General features: G+C 46.5%; 5 protein-coding genes across 5 annotated transcripts; 2 read left to right on the top strand and 3 right to left on the bottom strand.

The window, feature by feature from the left end:
• Positions 1–662: 662 nt before the first annotated feature.
• N7529_002393 (uncharacterized protein) lies at positions 663–1,565 on the bottom strand (the record flags this gene model as incomplete). Its single annotated transcript, XM_057237921.1, has 1 exon — positions 663–1,565. The coding sequence occupies one exon, from the start codon at positions 1,563–1,565 to the stop codon at positions 663–665; it is 903 nt and encodes a 300-aa protein (XP_057100532.1).
• A 2,636-nt stretch (positions 1,566–4,201) lies between these two features.
• N7529_002392 (uncharacterized protein) lies at positions 4,202–4,411 on the top strand (the record flags this gene model as incomplete). The annotated part of the gene is made up of 1 exon (XM_057237920.1): positions 4,202–4,411. One exon carries the CDS (start codon positions 4,202–4,204, stop codon positions 4,409–4,411), a length of 210 nt encoding a protein of 69 aa, XP_057100531.1.
• A 1,536-nt stretch (positions 4,412–5,947) lies between these two features.
• On the bottom strand, positions 5,948–6,964 carry N7529_002391 (uncharacterized protein; the record flags this gene model as incomplete). The annotated part of the gene is made up of 4 exons (XM_057237919.1): positions 5,948–6,432; positions 6,536–6,542; positions 6,603–6,764; positions 6,893–6,964. The coding sequence occupies 4 exons, from the start codon at positions 6,962–6,964 to the stop codon at positions 5,948–5,950; spliced, it is 726 nt and encodes a 241-aa protein (XP_057100530.1).
• Positions 6,965–7,448: 484 nt separating this feature from the next.
• N7529_002390 (DNA-directed DNA polymerase delta POL3) lies at positions 7,449–10,868 on the bottom strand (the record flags this gene model as incomplete). The annotated part of the gene is made up of 3 exons (XM_057237918.1): positions 7,449–8,193; positions 8,247–10,420; positions 10,473–10,868. Coding segments are annotated over 3 exons (3,315 nt in total), but the record flags the coding sequence as incomplete, so codon positions are not given.
• Positions 10,869–12,000: 1,132 nt separating this feature from the next.
• Positions 12,001–14,343, top strand: N7529_002389 (putative protein kinase; the record flags this gene model as incomplete). The annotated part of the gene is made up of 1 exon (XM_057237917.1): positions 12,001–14,343. One exon carries the CDS (start codon positions 12,001–12,003, stop codon positions 14,341–14,343), a length of 2,343 nt encoding a protein of 780 aa, XP_057100528.1.
• Positions 14,344–14,579: the final 236 nt, after the last annotated feature.

The raw sequence follows: 14,579 nt of genomic DNA, 5'->3' as shown, positions 1-14,579 counted from the left end.
TAACCGATACAGAATCCCGAAAGTCTTCACACGAGCATGGCCTCGTGAGAGAAATCCAGATAGTCCAAGTTCAATACATAATTCCCAGGATTCAACATGAAGTATCCAGTTCACAAAATTGGCCACAATATTCAAACCAGATGGTCACATGAAGTAAGCATAATTGTCAATGGATCAAAGTGGAAAACAGTCCCCCCATTCGGGCCCAAAGATGAGTGGGAGTGATGGGAAAACCCGACCTCTCGACAATTGTCCAGTGAGGCAAAAACCATGACTGGGAGCACAAATTTAAATACATGTTCCTCGCATATAGTCCTCGCAAATTGTATTCATATCCTCACCGAGCTTCGTCCCGGTCTGACCTGGACCTCCAGCGGAGTTGTGATGAATCGCCTGTTATGGAGTGGGTGTCTGGAGCCCTGTGCTGGGTGGATTCATATCACCTGTCGAAACTGGTTGGACCAATTCAGAGAATCCCAGAAGACTTGGGGCAATTTTGTGGACTGATGATGTGACTCCGTTGATAACAGATTATCGACAAGATGTTGTACATAAGCTGAGAGCAGCGATGATCGTGTCACCATGTGATGAAGCTCAGGTGAAGTTCTCGCAATCTGAGAGCTGCATTGCCATCCGAATCATGGCGAGGGCCTGCCAGGACGTCAGTATGCGAACCGATGATAGTCACTCCATGCTTCGTGGAATGGATTGGGGGGGTTGAGGATGAAAGGGAAAGGGTTGAGGGGGTTGAAGGTATTTGACGCAATGGGATAACTAACAGTCTGCTGTAACATTTGGGCACCGGCGTTGAAAGCCTCGATCCTCTGCAAGAAAGTCAGGATTTCCTCTTTGAGCATGCTTGCAGCCTGGTAAAATTCACTTACTGGGTCCACAAGGAGAGGGGGAGCGTCAGGCATCTCGATATCGTTTGGTTCATCAGATGGTGCCTCGGGCATGAAGATGTCAGCGTCGCTAAGTGCCTCATTGAATTTAGCAGGCAGAGACAAGTATGCGTTGTTACGATTGCGGCGACGGTTGTTCCTTGGGCCTTTCGGGGGTGGATTGGCTCCATCGAGTTGATTGCCCCGATCTCCGCTGCGAGCATCTGCAACTCTTCCTCCATGAACGCCAAGGACGGATCCTCCGTGGGGGCGTTGGAAGTTAGAATTGAAGTCGGCGTTGCGAGAGTCTGCAGTAGAGGATTGACGACCGTGGAAGTTCGGGATGAAGTTCTTCCCTTTGTAGTTGGGGTTGAAGTGCTTCCCGTGGTAGTTGGAGTTGGGGTAGGCATTGCGGTTGAGGTTGCCGTTAATGCTCCCATTCCCGTGGCCGTAGTTGTGAGCATGGTCATTGAAGTTGTTATACTTGTTGTGGTTCTGGTATTGGTTGTCGCTGCCATAACCAGTGCCGTAACCATTGCCATAACCAATGCCATCAGTTTTGTTGTGCTGTCGGTTGTTGTGGCCATTACCATTGCCATTGTTGTTGTTGTGGTTTCGAGCGCCACCGTTCTGTTGGTTTTTGGGCCCAGTGGGCACAGAGTATGGGCTATGTCGGCCACCCATGTGTGCGGTGTTCCGTATACCAAAGGTTGTGTTTGGACTACCGCAAGCTCCGGAGAATTCTCGTGCAAGTGCGTTCGTTCAGCTGTGCTTCCAAGAGCTGGATTTAGACTTTGGAGATGTTTGTTCTTTTTTTGGCGTCGATCCTCTAACTTTGGCGTCCTTGTCCCGGTGGAAAATAAGTGGAAAATTGGGATGGACTTTTTGGTTTTGTTTTTGGTCGTGCCGGCTGGGATGAAATTGCCTCAAGACTTGGTGCGTCTGTCAAAGACCAACGGTTAAAGTCAACCTCTTGAACCAGGCACCTTGCAACAGAGCTGGGCGATTGAATGGAACGTGGAAAATGGGGTTTGCCTAGATCGTGGGCCGATTCCGTTTGGTAAATATGGCAGCTGGTTTGGCAAATGATATGTCGATGGGTCGATGATATGATTAATTTGTCGATGAATAATAATGTGTTGGTGAAATGTCGATGAGATGTTGTATCGAATGAAGGACAGTATAGATGATGGTATAATTCCCGAAAGGGAAGTATACAAATGACGTCAGATGATGCTTGGTTGCCAATGACCCCTGCAGAGAGGTGAAGAAGGAAAAAAAGGAAAGGACTACACGCGAAGTATTAATACCCAACGAGAGTTGCACTAAGCCCTTGGAGGAGTCGGAGGAAGTAACGTAGAAATGAGGATAACTTGATATTTTATTTTATGGAATCCAGAATCCGTGAGCTGTGAGCCCTTATATACTGAGCCCAAAGGAGAGTCGGTAATGGAGATATGGTAGAAGTGAGGGAGACAATGGGTTATTGTTCTAATAAAGAGGAAGTGGACAAAGAAATCCTTAGTTTTTCTTCATCATAGCCTGGTTCAGCCAATATATTTCGACGGCGAAATAGACTTATTTCTCCAGAAAAAGCATCGGCCTCGATACTTTGCAACTCAAGTCATGTCCCAGCATCAAGTCTCGGCCGTGAGATTTGTCTCAGGTGCTTTCTCGGGTTTCCAACAAGGTCTTCGAACATTTGGGATGATGAAGATTCCTATAGGCGATTCTTTCTACTGGGCTTGATCATGTTCCAAGGTTTTCCAGTAGGTAGATTCTAATATTAGTGAAGGACATATTAGCCACACGCCCAGGCTGGCACCATGGTTCATAAAAGATTCTTGACAAGCATAATAAATTAGCTTTCTTTGTTCACCCATGTGACTTTTGTCTGATTTTAAGTATTCACAATGTCACTTGCTCAGACAATGGCCTTGTCGACTCAAAGAGTCGACGTTACTTTATTAGGGTTTGGTGCCTGGCTAGACCTAATTTGGACTCGGGGCCACATCGTCATAGTGACAATACATGGGAATAGCATCAAATGCATACATATGTAAGGAGAAGATAGGTGTATAGAGAGAGTGAAGAAATAAGATCAGATCAGGAAATAGATGAGAAATATGAGAATTCTACCAGTGTACATATTCAATGACAAGTTCTCGAGTTATACATTTCGCAATATTCTCGCTTTTCCGGTGTCAAGACCCCAAAGAGCTTTCTTTGAGTCGAGGTGTTCTGCCAGTTGTTGTAAGATAATTGGATCGTCGCTGCTCAGAGGAACGAATGTTGTATCCCGTACTTCTCCAAGACTCGTGAAATGCCAGTCTTAAGTACCGCAAGATCCACTAGGAATGCTTCCTTTGTGAGTCCGTGGTTATCCGGAGCTTGAATATGAGCGCCAAGCTCGTAAAGAGCAATAGCATCAACACCACATCGCTGAGACCCTTGCTTTTGATATCTTCCATGATATCAATACCATTGGGAGGAATCCAAATCCGCACGGTCTTTGTTTATTAGAAATCGATGTTCATGAGCCGGAAAGGGTAACCTACGTGTAAGCGACCAGAGTCTGAAGGGAGAGAAAAGGCCGGCTGTTCTTCCAATATCGTGGAGTCATGCATACTACTTGATTGGGTTCTGGACCTCCGAATAAAGTCTCGCGCGAGCTATATAGGGAGGTAAAGAGACACGGAACGCAGCTCGAAAGCATACAACGAACTCTATGTAGGCTCAAGCAGATCATAGTCTCGCTGTCATGAAATCTCAGTCAGATATTCGGATGACTTTGAGAAACAGTGGTCTCGTTATATCATGATACCCGGGTAGACTTATCATTTCTTTTGCATATGCCACTGATTGCAGATCTAGGACAGAGAAAGTCACATTTAGTCAAAATTTCAAGATTGATCCTTCTAAAAATTTAAGCGAGGCTCGAAATGTTGTGCTCAAACCCTTCGTACCCAGCCATATCAGGACTGAAGTAATTAAATGTCGGAAATAATTGGTTTTAACATGTCCACTCTTTTGGTCGGTCTCAAGCCTCCGAAGCCAAAGCCAAAGCACTGAAGCGGGGAAAGGCCCGGGAGTCGCCGATCAGTCCAAAATTACGACTAGTGTTCCCGCGAAGCCAGAGGCCAATGAATGCGTAGGTTGTTAGAACGCGATCTAACAATTTACGCACTCATTGGCTCGTCGAAGCATGTGCCCATTATTGCTTTTCTCAATCTCCAAAACCAGGTGTTCTCCCTCATCGTTAGCCCCGTGGAGCCTCCCCGCCCCCTAAACCCCTAACTTGGAACTTCGCTCTTACAAAAATGCCTGTTTCTGAAGCTGAAACCATTTCAGCTTTGCGGGTTCTTCTCAATTCTTCGAAGAAAACACTACAGGCCCATCGTGACCTCACGCTCCAAAAGTTAGAACAGGTCAAATCCGTTCTCGCCGTCAAATCTCACAATAACGACACAACGAGCTCCAACATACAAGCAGAGCCGTTGCCCCTTCGTAACAATACCAGCTCGCAATAAGGATAACAAAAGTTAGCCCTATGGTATCCATGCTAAAGAGAAGGCGAATCAAGGCATACATTAGAAGAGCGCATGGGTCTTTTATAACGGACCCAAAAGCTGATTCTGCTTAAGTTTAACACTTACTAATTCGCGGAGGTCTTTACTAGACGCATATAGTAGGCTAACACACTATTCCCTTATCAAATCAAATATATAATCTTATGCGATCAATGTCTATACAACCTTGCCTTATAGCTACCTTTATATTACAAGACTTGAAAGTCTAGATCTAGGCAATGAAAAAAAAAGTCGAGGATGTAAGTTTTCGGTAGCATCCATCCATTACTCATATGAAACTATAGGTTCAACGCTCGGCATCTCCCGTATACCAAACTGGAATCAAGCATAATAGCCGCGTTCAGTTTAGTACCACTATAAAACACCTCTCCATGAGCTTTAATGGAAGTGGAGACTTTATTTTGATGAAGTGTAGTTAGGGCTTTAAGCCCCTGATATATATGATGTATTCTCCTATACTTCAGCAGGCCTCTTTGTCGCTAGTAGATTTTCTCACTCCTAAATCTTCCAGTTGAGCACGTTTGCGACATTCTGGGCAGTCAGAATTGTACTTCGTAGTGGATGATTTGTCTCATTCTTTGCAATCGTCTTTGGGATGACCAGTCGAAATAATCGGTGTTCCTCCCTCCACGTCAATAATATTACCTTTGAGAAGTCGAATCTTTGGTGGAATATAAGGAAGTAGAATGGTCTGGTGATCTGTGCTGCCGTCTGATTGGGTAGAGACATTTCGAGACCGGTTTGCTAACGGTTGAAGGGTGAGAGACCAACATCAAAAGATTTGTGCTTTAGGAAACAACCCACTGAAATAGTCTTCGAATGAACCAGCACGCGATACCTTTTCCTTCTTTGTTTGGCTTGAATTGTAAATTGATTGTGGTCTTTCGATTTCGGTATCTTGAAGCTGATATACCGCTGGTTCGGTTCGAGTATACGGACTGGCAGCATTGGGGATAATTTGTTCTAGTCCTTCTCTACTTTACTCTCCTTCTGACATCCAAAAAGCTTGTACCCAGCTCGGAAAAAGAGACCGGAGCGATGCAGAAGAAATACAATGCATGAGGTCGATTCGAGCCATGTCGTAAACGGAGTTGATAGAGATGAAAGGTTTGCGCCCAGCAGATTAGAAAAGGGCTTGTTTGTGCATTTAAAGGTGCGATTGATTGCGCCTCGTTATTGAACCAAACAGGAGTCTATCCCGATTCCTATCCAATTTCTATATGGGCCGGCAGAAATTGCTTTGAAGGATCACTTTCTTGAGACAATCACACGATAATAAAGTAAAGAGGAGAGGAGCAAGTATGTCGAAACCCTTCCCATTCAATGTTATCATCAGGGAAGTAATAATAATCGATGCCCATGCTCTTGGTTTCCCGACTTTTTTAAGAGTATCAGACACCAGTATCTCATATACTCCAAGACCAAGCGACAAACCAGTGTCGACCAACAGCCTCCTCCGATTCAAGATCCACATGATTAAGGTGTCCTGCGCCGTTTCTTGCTCACAGTATCAACCTCATCCCCCTGGTCACTGCCCCTCTTCCACTCATTCTTGACCTTGACACTCATCTTGGCCCTCTTCTTGTGAGGTCGAGCCGTAGCTTCAGTGGGCGATGTGTCATCATTTGATGCCATACTATCGCGCTTGCGCTTCTCCTGCCAGGGTGTCGTTCTCCTTTGGCGCATCTCTTCCCTGATTTTCAATCGTCGCTGCACTTCTGCGGAGATATCCTCTGTCTCCAGTGACGTCGATGTGAAGCCACCGTCTGGCTCGCCTGATGACTGGGAGGAGTTATCACAAGATCGTTTTGAGGAGCTCGATTCTTCTGCGGCTTCGGACTCAGGGTGGACTGGTGCCTTTTCTTGGGACACTCGCCGTCTCTTCTTGCGCGTGTTCGCCTCTGTGTCGGTGGTTGGTGGGGTTTTGGAGGGAATGGAAGCTGAGGTTGCATTTGGAGGCTCTGAATCGGTCATGTTAATTCTCATGCTTTTGTTCGATCGGTGTGGTATGTGTGGATTGCGGGGCCAAGATTCAGAAGCATCGAGGGACTTTGTGGAACTTACTGTTCATCTGCACAAATAAACGTCAGTCAGGGAACCCACGAAAGAAGAGCTGAAGGAATTCACTTACCATTTGTTTTCTGGCAATTTTCAATTGATTCATCGCCTGGACTGTTTTCTTCATCATCGAAGATACCGTCTGAGACGCAGCTACCTCCGGCGCAATCTGACCCTTTACCAGACTGAGCATTTCCATGTGAGAAGAAAGGACAGCCTCATGGCGGGCGAAGATCTATTCGTGTAGTGAAAGAGCAGGATCAGTCCCAGCCTTAACACCTATTGGAAAGCAGTCGGCGCATTCTTCATCTCCGAAGTTCCTGTGCCGCGCTTTCCTCCAATCGCCAACGGGGAAAGACATACCTCGGACCAGCAGATTGTTCCGTTTGAATTCTGCGGATTGATTCCGTGGCCGTATGTCCCGGTTGAACTCATGGCGAGGAAATGGTATTTTAGAGAAATCGCAGGGATCTGCAGAAGATGGAGCTACTCCGCGCCAAGAGTCCGGTCTCCAATGACGCGCTTAGAGGCTTTAAGTAAACGACGTGTCAAGAGGGCTGTTGAGTCGAGGTTTTCCATTCATTCCGAATAAACAATACTACAAAGTAAGCAGTCTATCTTTAATTGACCAATGGAAAAGTTGATCACAACATATTATCAATATGTTAGTTACATGGTCTCTCTCATTCTACTGTAGTCCAGTATATTCCATCGTTGTAGAATCGAGTTAATAAATGCATGAAAAATGCAAAAGAAGTGACTCAAGCCCACTTCATGTTATTATTTCAATCTCATTGTACAGAACTATTTCCAAACTCCGACGCCTCATCAATGCTCAAGATCCATTCCATCCACGTAACCAAAAAGCCCCAGCTATCCAAAGATGAAAAATAACAAGTCATACAATGGCAAATTGTCATCACCAAGCACCAGCATCAAAATCAAACCGAGACAGATCCTTCTGTGAATCTTCAACATCTTTCTTTGCTTTCATGCGCATGTAAAAGATCGGACAGTCACGGGACGAGCAGATAACCTCACAATGAAGACTGCCTTGGCACCGTTGACACTGAGTCCAGAGGCGTCCAAACCGGACTTCCAGGTCAGAAACCTTGGTCAAGGTCTTTGTGTAAAGTTCACCCAGACGGGGGCGACAGTTTGCGCAAACTGCACCATCCATCTCGTCCTTGCTTGACAGTGGCTTCTTGCATCCCATGCAGGTCTGAGTCTTTTTGGTGAATTTCATTAGACCACCCAGGCTCGAGGCAGCCTTGGAGATAGATCGTGTGTGCTCTCCGGTGAGCAGCTGGCCTGCCTTCTTCTCCCCCAAAATGGGCTCGAAGATACGGCCGAGCGGGTTCGCCAGTTGATTGTCGAGGTAGTATTTGGTGTCAATGGGAATATTGTTCTCCAGGACAAAGATGGGGTCTTCTGCTCGTTCATAACCCTTGGAGTCATTGGAACCCTTGATCATGACATATGCCACACGGTCACCAAGTGTTGGTGCTGAACCCGCGTCACGTTTGTGCATGCGTTCGGCAAGTTCGACGTGAGCCTGCTTGCCTGCATAGTCTTCTTTGCGCTTCGACAATGCCTTGGTGATGACTAGTTTCGACATATCAATCTTGTTCTGAAGAAGATCGGAAATAGTCGCCTTAACGTAACTATATTTGAGGTTAGTTCGAGAACGAGAAGACACTTGAAATCCGCCACTTACTCCTGAGCACCATCAAGATCACGATCAATCAAGATCTTGTTCAACACAGTTTCAATGACGTTTTGAACCATTAAGCAGTTGTCACGGCGGACTGTCTCGATACCCTTGGTATCCATCTTATCATGCTTTTCGGGATTTGTCCAGTAAAGTCCAGCGTATCGCTTCTTGTTGATGAGAAGATAGGGGAAGTACACTTTCTCAAACTCGAGCTTGATCGGCTTGATGAATTTCGAAGAGACGTACTCTGCTGCTTCCTGTCCAAGCTTCATCGCATCTGCCAGCTCAGTGACACCGAATTTTACCATGACTGAATCGGTATCACCGTAGATGACACGTGCATCGTGGGAATAGCCATTGGCAATTGTATAGCGTGCTTCCACCTCTTGTTTCGTCTTCTCAATCATCTGACGACCATAGGCGGTTGTAGAACTGGCAATGGGAAGACAAGGCAATTTACCGACTGTGGCTCCGGTAAGACCGTAAACACTGTTTGCGCTGATCTTCAAGGCAAGCTGACGACCGTTTAGCACGGCCTTTTTGAAGCCATCGGTTTCCGTGGCTAGCTCTTTCTTGGCGCGCTTTCTTGCTGACAGCAACTCTTCAAGAATCTGGGACAAAAGTCCCTTGCGAACTTTGGTTGTGCAGAACATGTCTCCGTTCGGCGTCACTATGTAATCTTCATCTTTCTTGAGGCCTAGCTTATCAACACTGGTCTTGTTGAGTAAGGTCGTGTAACAAAGGTTATGTGCTTGAATGATAGACGGATACAGTGATGCGAAATCAAGGGTTGCGACGGGCACGCCATAGTATCCTCGCTCAGGCTCGATGACAGTTGCACCTTCATAGTCCTGCTCATCCTGAGGCTTGGAGTTAGGGATGACAAGTTGCTGCTCCAACGCTTTCCGGAACAGTTGACTGATGAATTTGACTTGCTGTCCTCGAGACAGAAGGAAATTGAAAGGCACACCCGTGACCCTTGCCATCTCAGTATAGTTGACGAGACACATTAGCTTGTCCATCAATCGCTGTGGTAGATATGCATCCTTCAAACAATACACTGCCAGTCGTCGTCTTGAATCAGGGGTGCCGTTGAAAAGTTCAGTAATCATCGTGTGGTGGACATCTTCCTTTTGCTCTTTCAAAAACTCGTATGACACGGAGTTAAGCGTATAACTTCTCAGTTGGTGATCCCTTTGAACCAACTGAAGAAGATCAAGTTGAATTCTACCATTCGTATTGGTTGCCTTTGTGTCACGATTTCCCATCTGCTTACTCGAAAAGTTCGCATCCTTGGCCTCGGTCCTGCAACCCTTCAACCGAGTCCAATATGGGAAATTAAGGCACTTCAAATGCTTGGCGCGGTCAAGCAGATAGGGGAAATCGAAGTTGGCAATGTTGTATCCGATGATTACATCGGGGTCCACCTTTTCCACAAAATCACGCCAGGCGTCGAGCATCTTCTCTTCCTTTTGGAATTCCAAAATTTGAGTATTGACAATCAGACTACAGGTATCAAGAACAAAGACATTTCTGATAAATGGTTTCGACTCTCCGTATCGAGTAACAACGTTGGCGATTTGAATAACGGGGTCCATGTTCGGTTCCGGGAAGATACCCTTCCGGCCGGCACACTCAATATCGAAAGAGAGAACGCGCAGAGGTGCCATTTTCGCCCACTCACCGTTGGGTGGATGAGCGATCATATCACGATAATCAACAGCGGCTTCGAGTTGACAATTCGATAATTGCTGGGTAACAAGGCGATATTTGCCAGCCAGAGCCTCGACCCAGGCCATACCAGCCAACCCGGTGTCAATCATAAAACGCAAAAGGTATTGGATATTGTCAAATGTTAGGATACCATCTGCACCACTCCACATGCCCTTGTAATTCATGCTGCCACTGCCACTCTCTAGCGCACTTCGCAATCGAGCAGCTAGTTTGGGCTCAGTGACGGTAATCTTGATGTAGTAGCTCTTTTGGTTTCCTTGGAATCCGTAAATATTCTCGCGCATTGTGAGCTGCACAGACGAAATTGCAGTGAAGCTTTGGCCTAGTTTTTGCTCGAGGAAATGTTTGTAAGGTTCGCAATCCGCTTTCGTGAAATTAACGGGGGCGGCGATGTAAAGGTAATGCTCGAAGCCGGTTACATGGAGACAAACAGATTGTCCAGCCTGATATAGTAGTTAGACACCGGCTAGCACATATAACGGCAGATGTATTTACCTCAGTGACGCCGAACAGCCGAATGGCAGGCTTTCCCAACAACATCGCTTCTTCCGCGTCGATCTGCTGGAAACAAAGGTTGTCTTTTGTTTCATCAAAGCCTACAACTGGAGGACGCTCCCATTGTTGATCCTTCTCCGAGTTGTTCCCTTTCAAATCACCAATATCCTGGGTTAGCTTTTCCAGCACTTCCTCCTCGAATTGACTTTTTTGTGGTTGGGTTGAGCCGATCTTTCGTCGAGCAGTCTGCGATGATGGCGCAAATGATACTGAGGCCTCATTGTCGAGCTTGCGTTTCTTGAGCACACTAGGGGATTTTGTGAGGCCGGTATTATTGACCGCGTCGCCGAGCACCCGCTTGTGGGGAGGCATTATGGCTTCAGGCATGACCGCAAACTATAAACCGGTGAATTCGGTTTCCTAGAGTCCAACACCCGAATCGATCAAGAGGGGCAAATATATGGGGTGAGAGAGGGGAATTTCATAAAATGGACCAGAATGTGTTGAACAGGCAACTAAAAGTCGCGCTGTCGCGCCTTCGACGTGACGTTTACGCGTGACAGTCACGTGTGATAAGATAAGCTAAATTGGAAAATTACAGATTCGGTTCGTTTTGATTGGTCGAGCTGCTACTCTTTGTTTTGCTGTACAATATTCTAACCAATGTATGAGATTGAGACTCGACTATGGAATGACTGATACATGCATCTGTATTTGATAATAGCAGTGAAGGGCCATTTATCAAAAGGCGTTGTTTTTGTTTTGTTTTATCTATAAAGCAAAGTACCCTTCAACATAGGAAACAGAAAATACAAAATTTCGAAACTTGTATCTGGTTTAAACGAGACATCAAGATAGTCTCATAGACAATGCTGCTAGAATGGAAAACATCGTCTCAGATAATCAATGCTGGTCAGAGGCACTCCCTAGGGCTGCTATACTATACTTCTTCAAGTGCGGTTCCGCCGGCAGAAACGGATGACTCGCCTCCCTTGGCTTGGCACAAATGACTTCCGTGTACATACCTCCATCTTAAACTTCCGTTGTCCACTATATTGTTGCCTGGCAGCTTCGTGACTACCGAGAGGTATATTACTACCTAACTCATCGAGATTCACTTGTGGGCCAAGAGCCGCACGACCCCACGCCCTACCAGAAACAATTTGGAACCCGATGGAAGGTTGAGTCAATCACCCCCCTAGGATATGTGACATGTTTACGTCTTTCTGCATTTGATTTCAATACTTACTGTGTCATTTCGAAGGGACAGCTGGCATTTATTTATTTTCGTCACATTTCTTAGTTGTGTATCATCTGAGGCTGCTTGAATACAGCCAACTATTTTCACTGCGGGGCAGCACTAAATCTCGAACTTTCCAGAGCAAAGTCATTTACATTTTCTTTGACTTGGGAAACGGCGCTTCTGTCGTTACTCTCAGATATTTTTCATTTCTCCCGATCAATGGCGCCGGTGCATCACTAATTTCGATTCACATTGCACCTACTGGTTCAAACAGTACATATCAACATGTCAATGTTCCGATCAGCCGCAGAAATATCATCCTCAGACTCTGACAATGATTCTGAATCGGAAGAAATCCAAGCCCAACACTCAGGGCCCTCTACTCCTCGGTATCCCGCAAAGAGCCAATCTCATAGCCCAAAGCAGGACAAGACCAGCCAAGCCCCAACGGAATCTGGGTCTACAGAAGACCCAGATTCCTCGATTTCCTTTGACAATGGCTCCATGTCACCACAAGACATGGTTGAGGTGAATGTTAATCAGCATGCAAATGTGATGACGGCTGCCCTGTTGGAGTTTTATTGTCAAAGTCGAGCAGCAGACATTCTTAATGCTCAACGAGGCTCAGGGAAACGGTTCAGCCGACACAGCCCAGAGGCTCACTATCTCGGTAAACAACTGTACAAATTCAAATCACAATTTCTGTCATCCCACGGTATCTTGGCCGATGGCATTGATAGAGAAGAGATGGGACCGAGCCGGCAGAGTTATCGTGATAACCTCGATATGCTCGGTATCTCTGCCCTGGAAGAAATGAACTTCCATGATTCTCACACCCGGTCCCCCGCAATTGGTCCTGGCGAGGACCTCACTCTAATCACAAAGTTTCCACCCAATAGACCTAGTCTTCCCAATCTGGACACTCCTGCTTTGATCCGGCGGAAAACCGAGCCCTTTGGCAAGCAGTTCGCTGCTTCTAGAAATGTTGAATTTCTTGCCTCTGTTCCTGAAGTCCCAAGAAATCTCCCCCAGCCTTCAATCCCTCTTTTTGGCAGTTCACCTGTTGGAGTTTCATTGTTCAACACTCCAACGACCCCATCATACAACCAGTCGTCGAGGTATTCTGTTGAATTTAAAGAACTCAAGATCTTGGGACGTGGGTCCTTCGGCGAAGTATATCACGTCACAAATCATATTGACGGCCAAGACTATGCCGTCAAGAAAATTCCGCTGAGTCAAAGGCGGCTTGATCAGCTGCAGTTCGGAGGCCAGAATCAACTGGAGGTTATCATGAAAGAGATCCGCACACTTGCCCGCCTCGAGCACACAAATATCGTTCGGTACTATGGTGCGTGGGTCGAGCAAGCCCATCACGCAAACCCACCAGCTGAATATCACCCGGTTCACACAACTTTCGAACCATCTGAAAACAATGATCCTTCTCCGGGTACTCCAAACGAGCCTAGTATGGGAATCGTGTTCGGGTATTCCGAGAGCTCACATCCGGATTCACAGACTAGTTCTTTGACCGAAGATCATAGCTTCTCTGAAAGCATTCGACGTTGGGACAGCCACAACACAGGCTCATCTCGCCAGTCGAAGAAAAGCTCAAGAAGAGGGTTCAAGGAGGAAGAAGAAGACATTGAATCAGTTCCTCGCAAATTTGATAACTCTTCATATGACCAAACGTCCACGTTTGGACAAACCGATGATATTTTCACCGACGGTCTAAGTCAAGACCAGTCAAAACTCCAGGTCCAGCCATGTTACCGGCCGGGCCAGTCACCACCAGCCGTTATCCTCCACATTCAAATGTCACTCCATCCCATCGCCCTCGGATCTTATCTCAACCCGCAGGCTGCTGTCCAATATGACGACTGTACAGTTGCCAGACGCCATTGTTTCCACCTGTTGCCTTCTTTGAAGCTTTTGATAGACATTGTTTCCGGCGTCGAGTACCTCCACGCCAAAGGAATCGTGCATCGAGACTTGAAGCCAGCAAATATCTTCTTGTGTGCGCCAGAAAACAACACAGGAGACATCTGTGCCGCATGTAGCTCGGGCGAAGCTTCTCCAGTCCAATTCTGCCGCCCTCGCATCGGCGACTTCGGTCTTGTGGCAGACATCTCTCACATGAACGAGGCTTCGCCGGGCACGGTGACGCCATATAGAGAAGGTCCGAAAATCCAGCGTGTAGTTGGAACCGAGTTCTATCGTCCTCCGGCCAACGTATCTAGGACTTCGAGTGACCCGAACTCACCGGCTGATTACTTTGATGAATACAAAATCGACGAAAAACTGGATGTCTACGCGCTAGGAGTCATTCTCTTTGAGACGCTCTATCGTTTGAACACGAAAATGGAGAGACAGTTTGTTTTGAATGATCTGACTCGCGGGTCAGGCCAGGATCCGTCCGAACGCACGGTTTTCCCAGCGGATTTCGCCGCCAAGGTCGATCATGGCTCGGCGATTTTGGACGACGGAGTCTCGGTCGCTGACTCTCTGATGAAATGTATCAAAGGCATGCTGGACCCCCGATCGCGGCTGCGATGGAGCTGTCAGGATGTCAAGCAACATCTGCGGGCTTTGAAGAAGGCTGTTCGGCGATTTGAAATACAAGAGAAATGAAGAAAGAACATAAATAACATCTAATGATATCATATATATATACCCAAATAATGATAGAAATGCATAACTCCACTCTATGATCGACATTTGCCTCGGTCCCAAAGTTCCCCATGTTCTTCACAGGCGACCGAGCTTCCCCGCAAAATGCATAAATTATATGTAAACTTGTAACCAGACGACTTTCTAAAACCCCAAATACTCAGACATACCACATCACAATCAGAATCACCAAGATA

This window comes from Penicillium soppii, assembly GCF_028829465.1.
Source record: "Penicillium soppii strain IBT 18220 chromosome Unknown utg000003l, whole genome shotgun sequence".
NCBI classification, from domain to species: Eukaryota; Fungi; Ascomycota; class Eurotiomycetes; order Eurotiales; family Aspergillaceae; genus Penicillium; species Penicillium soppii.
Note: the sequence above shows the minus strand (reverse complement) of the source record. Positions and strands in the feature narration are given on the sequence as shown.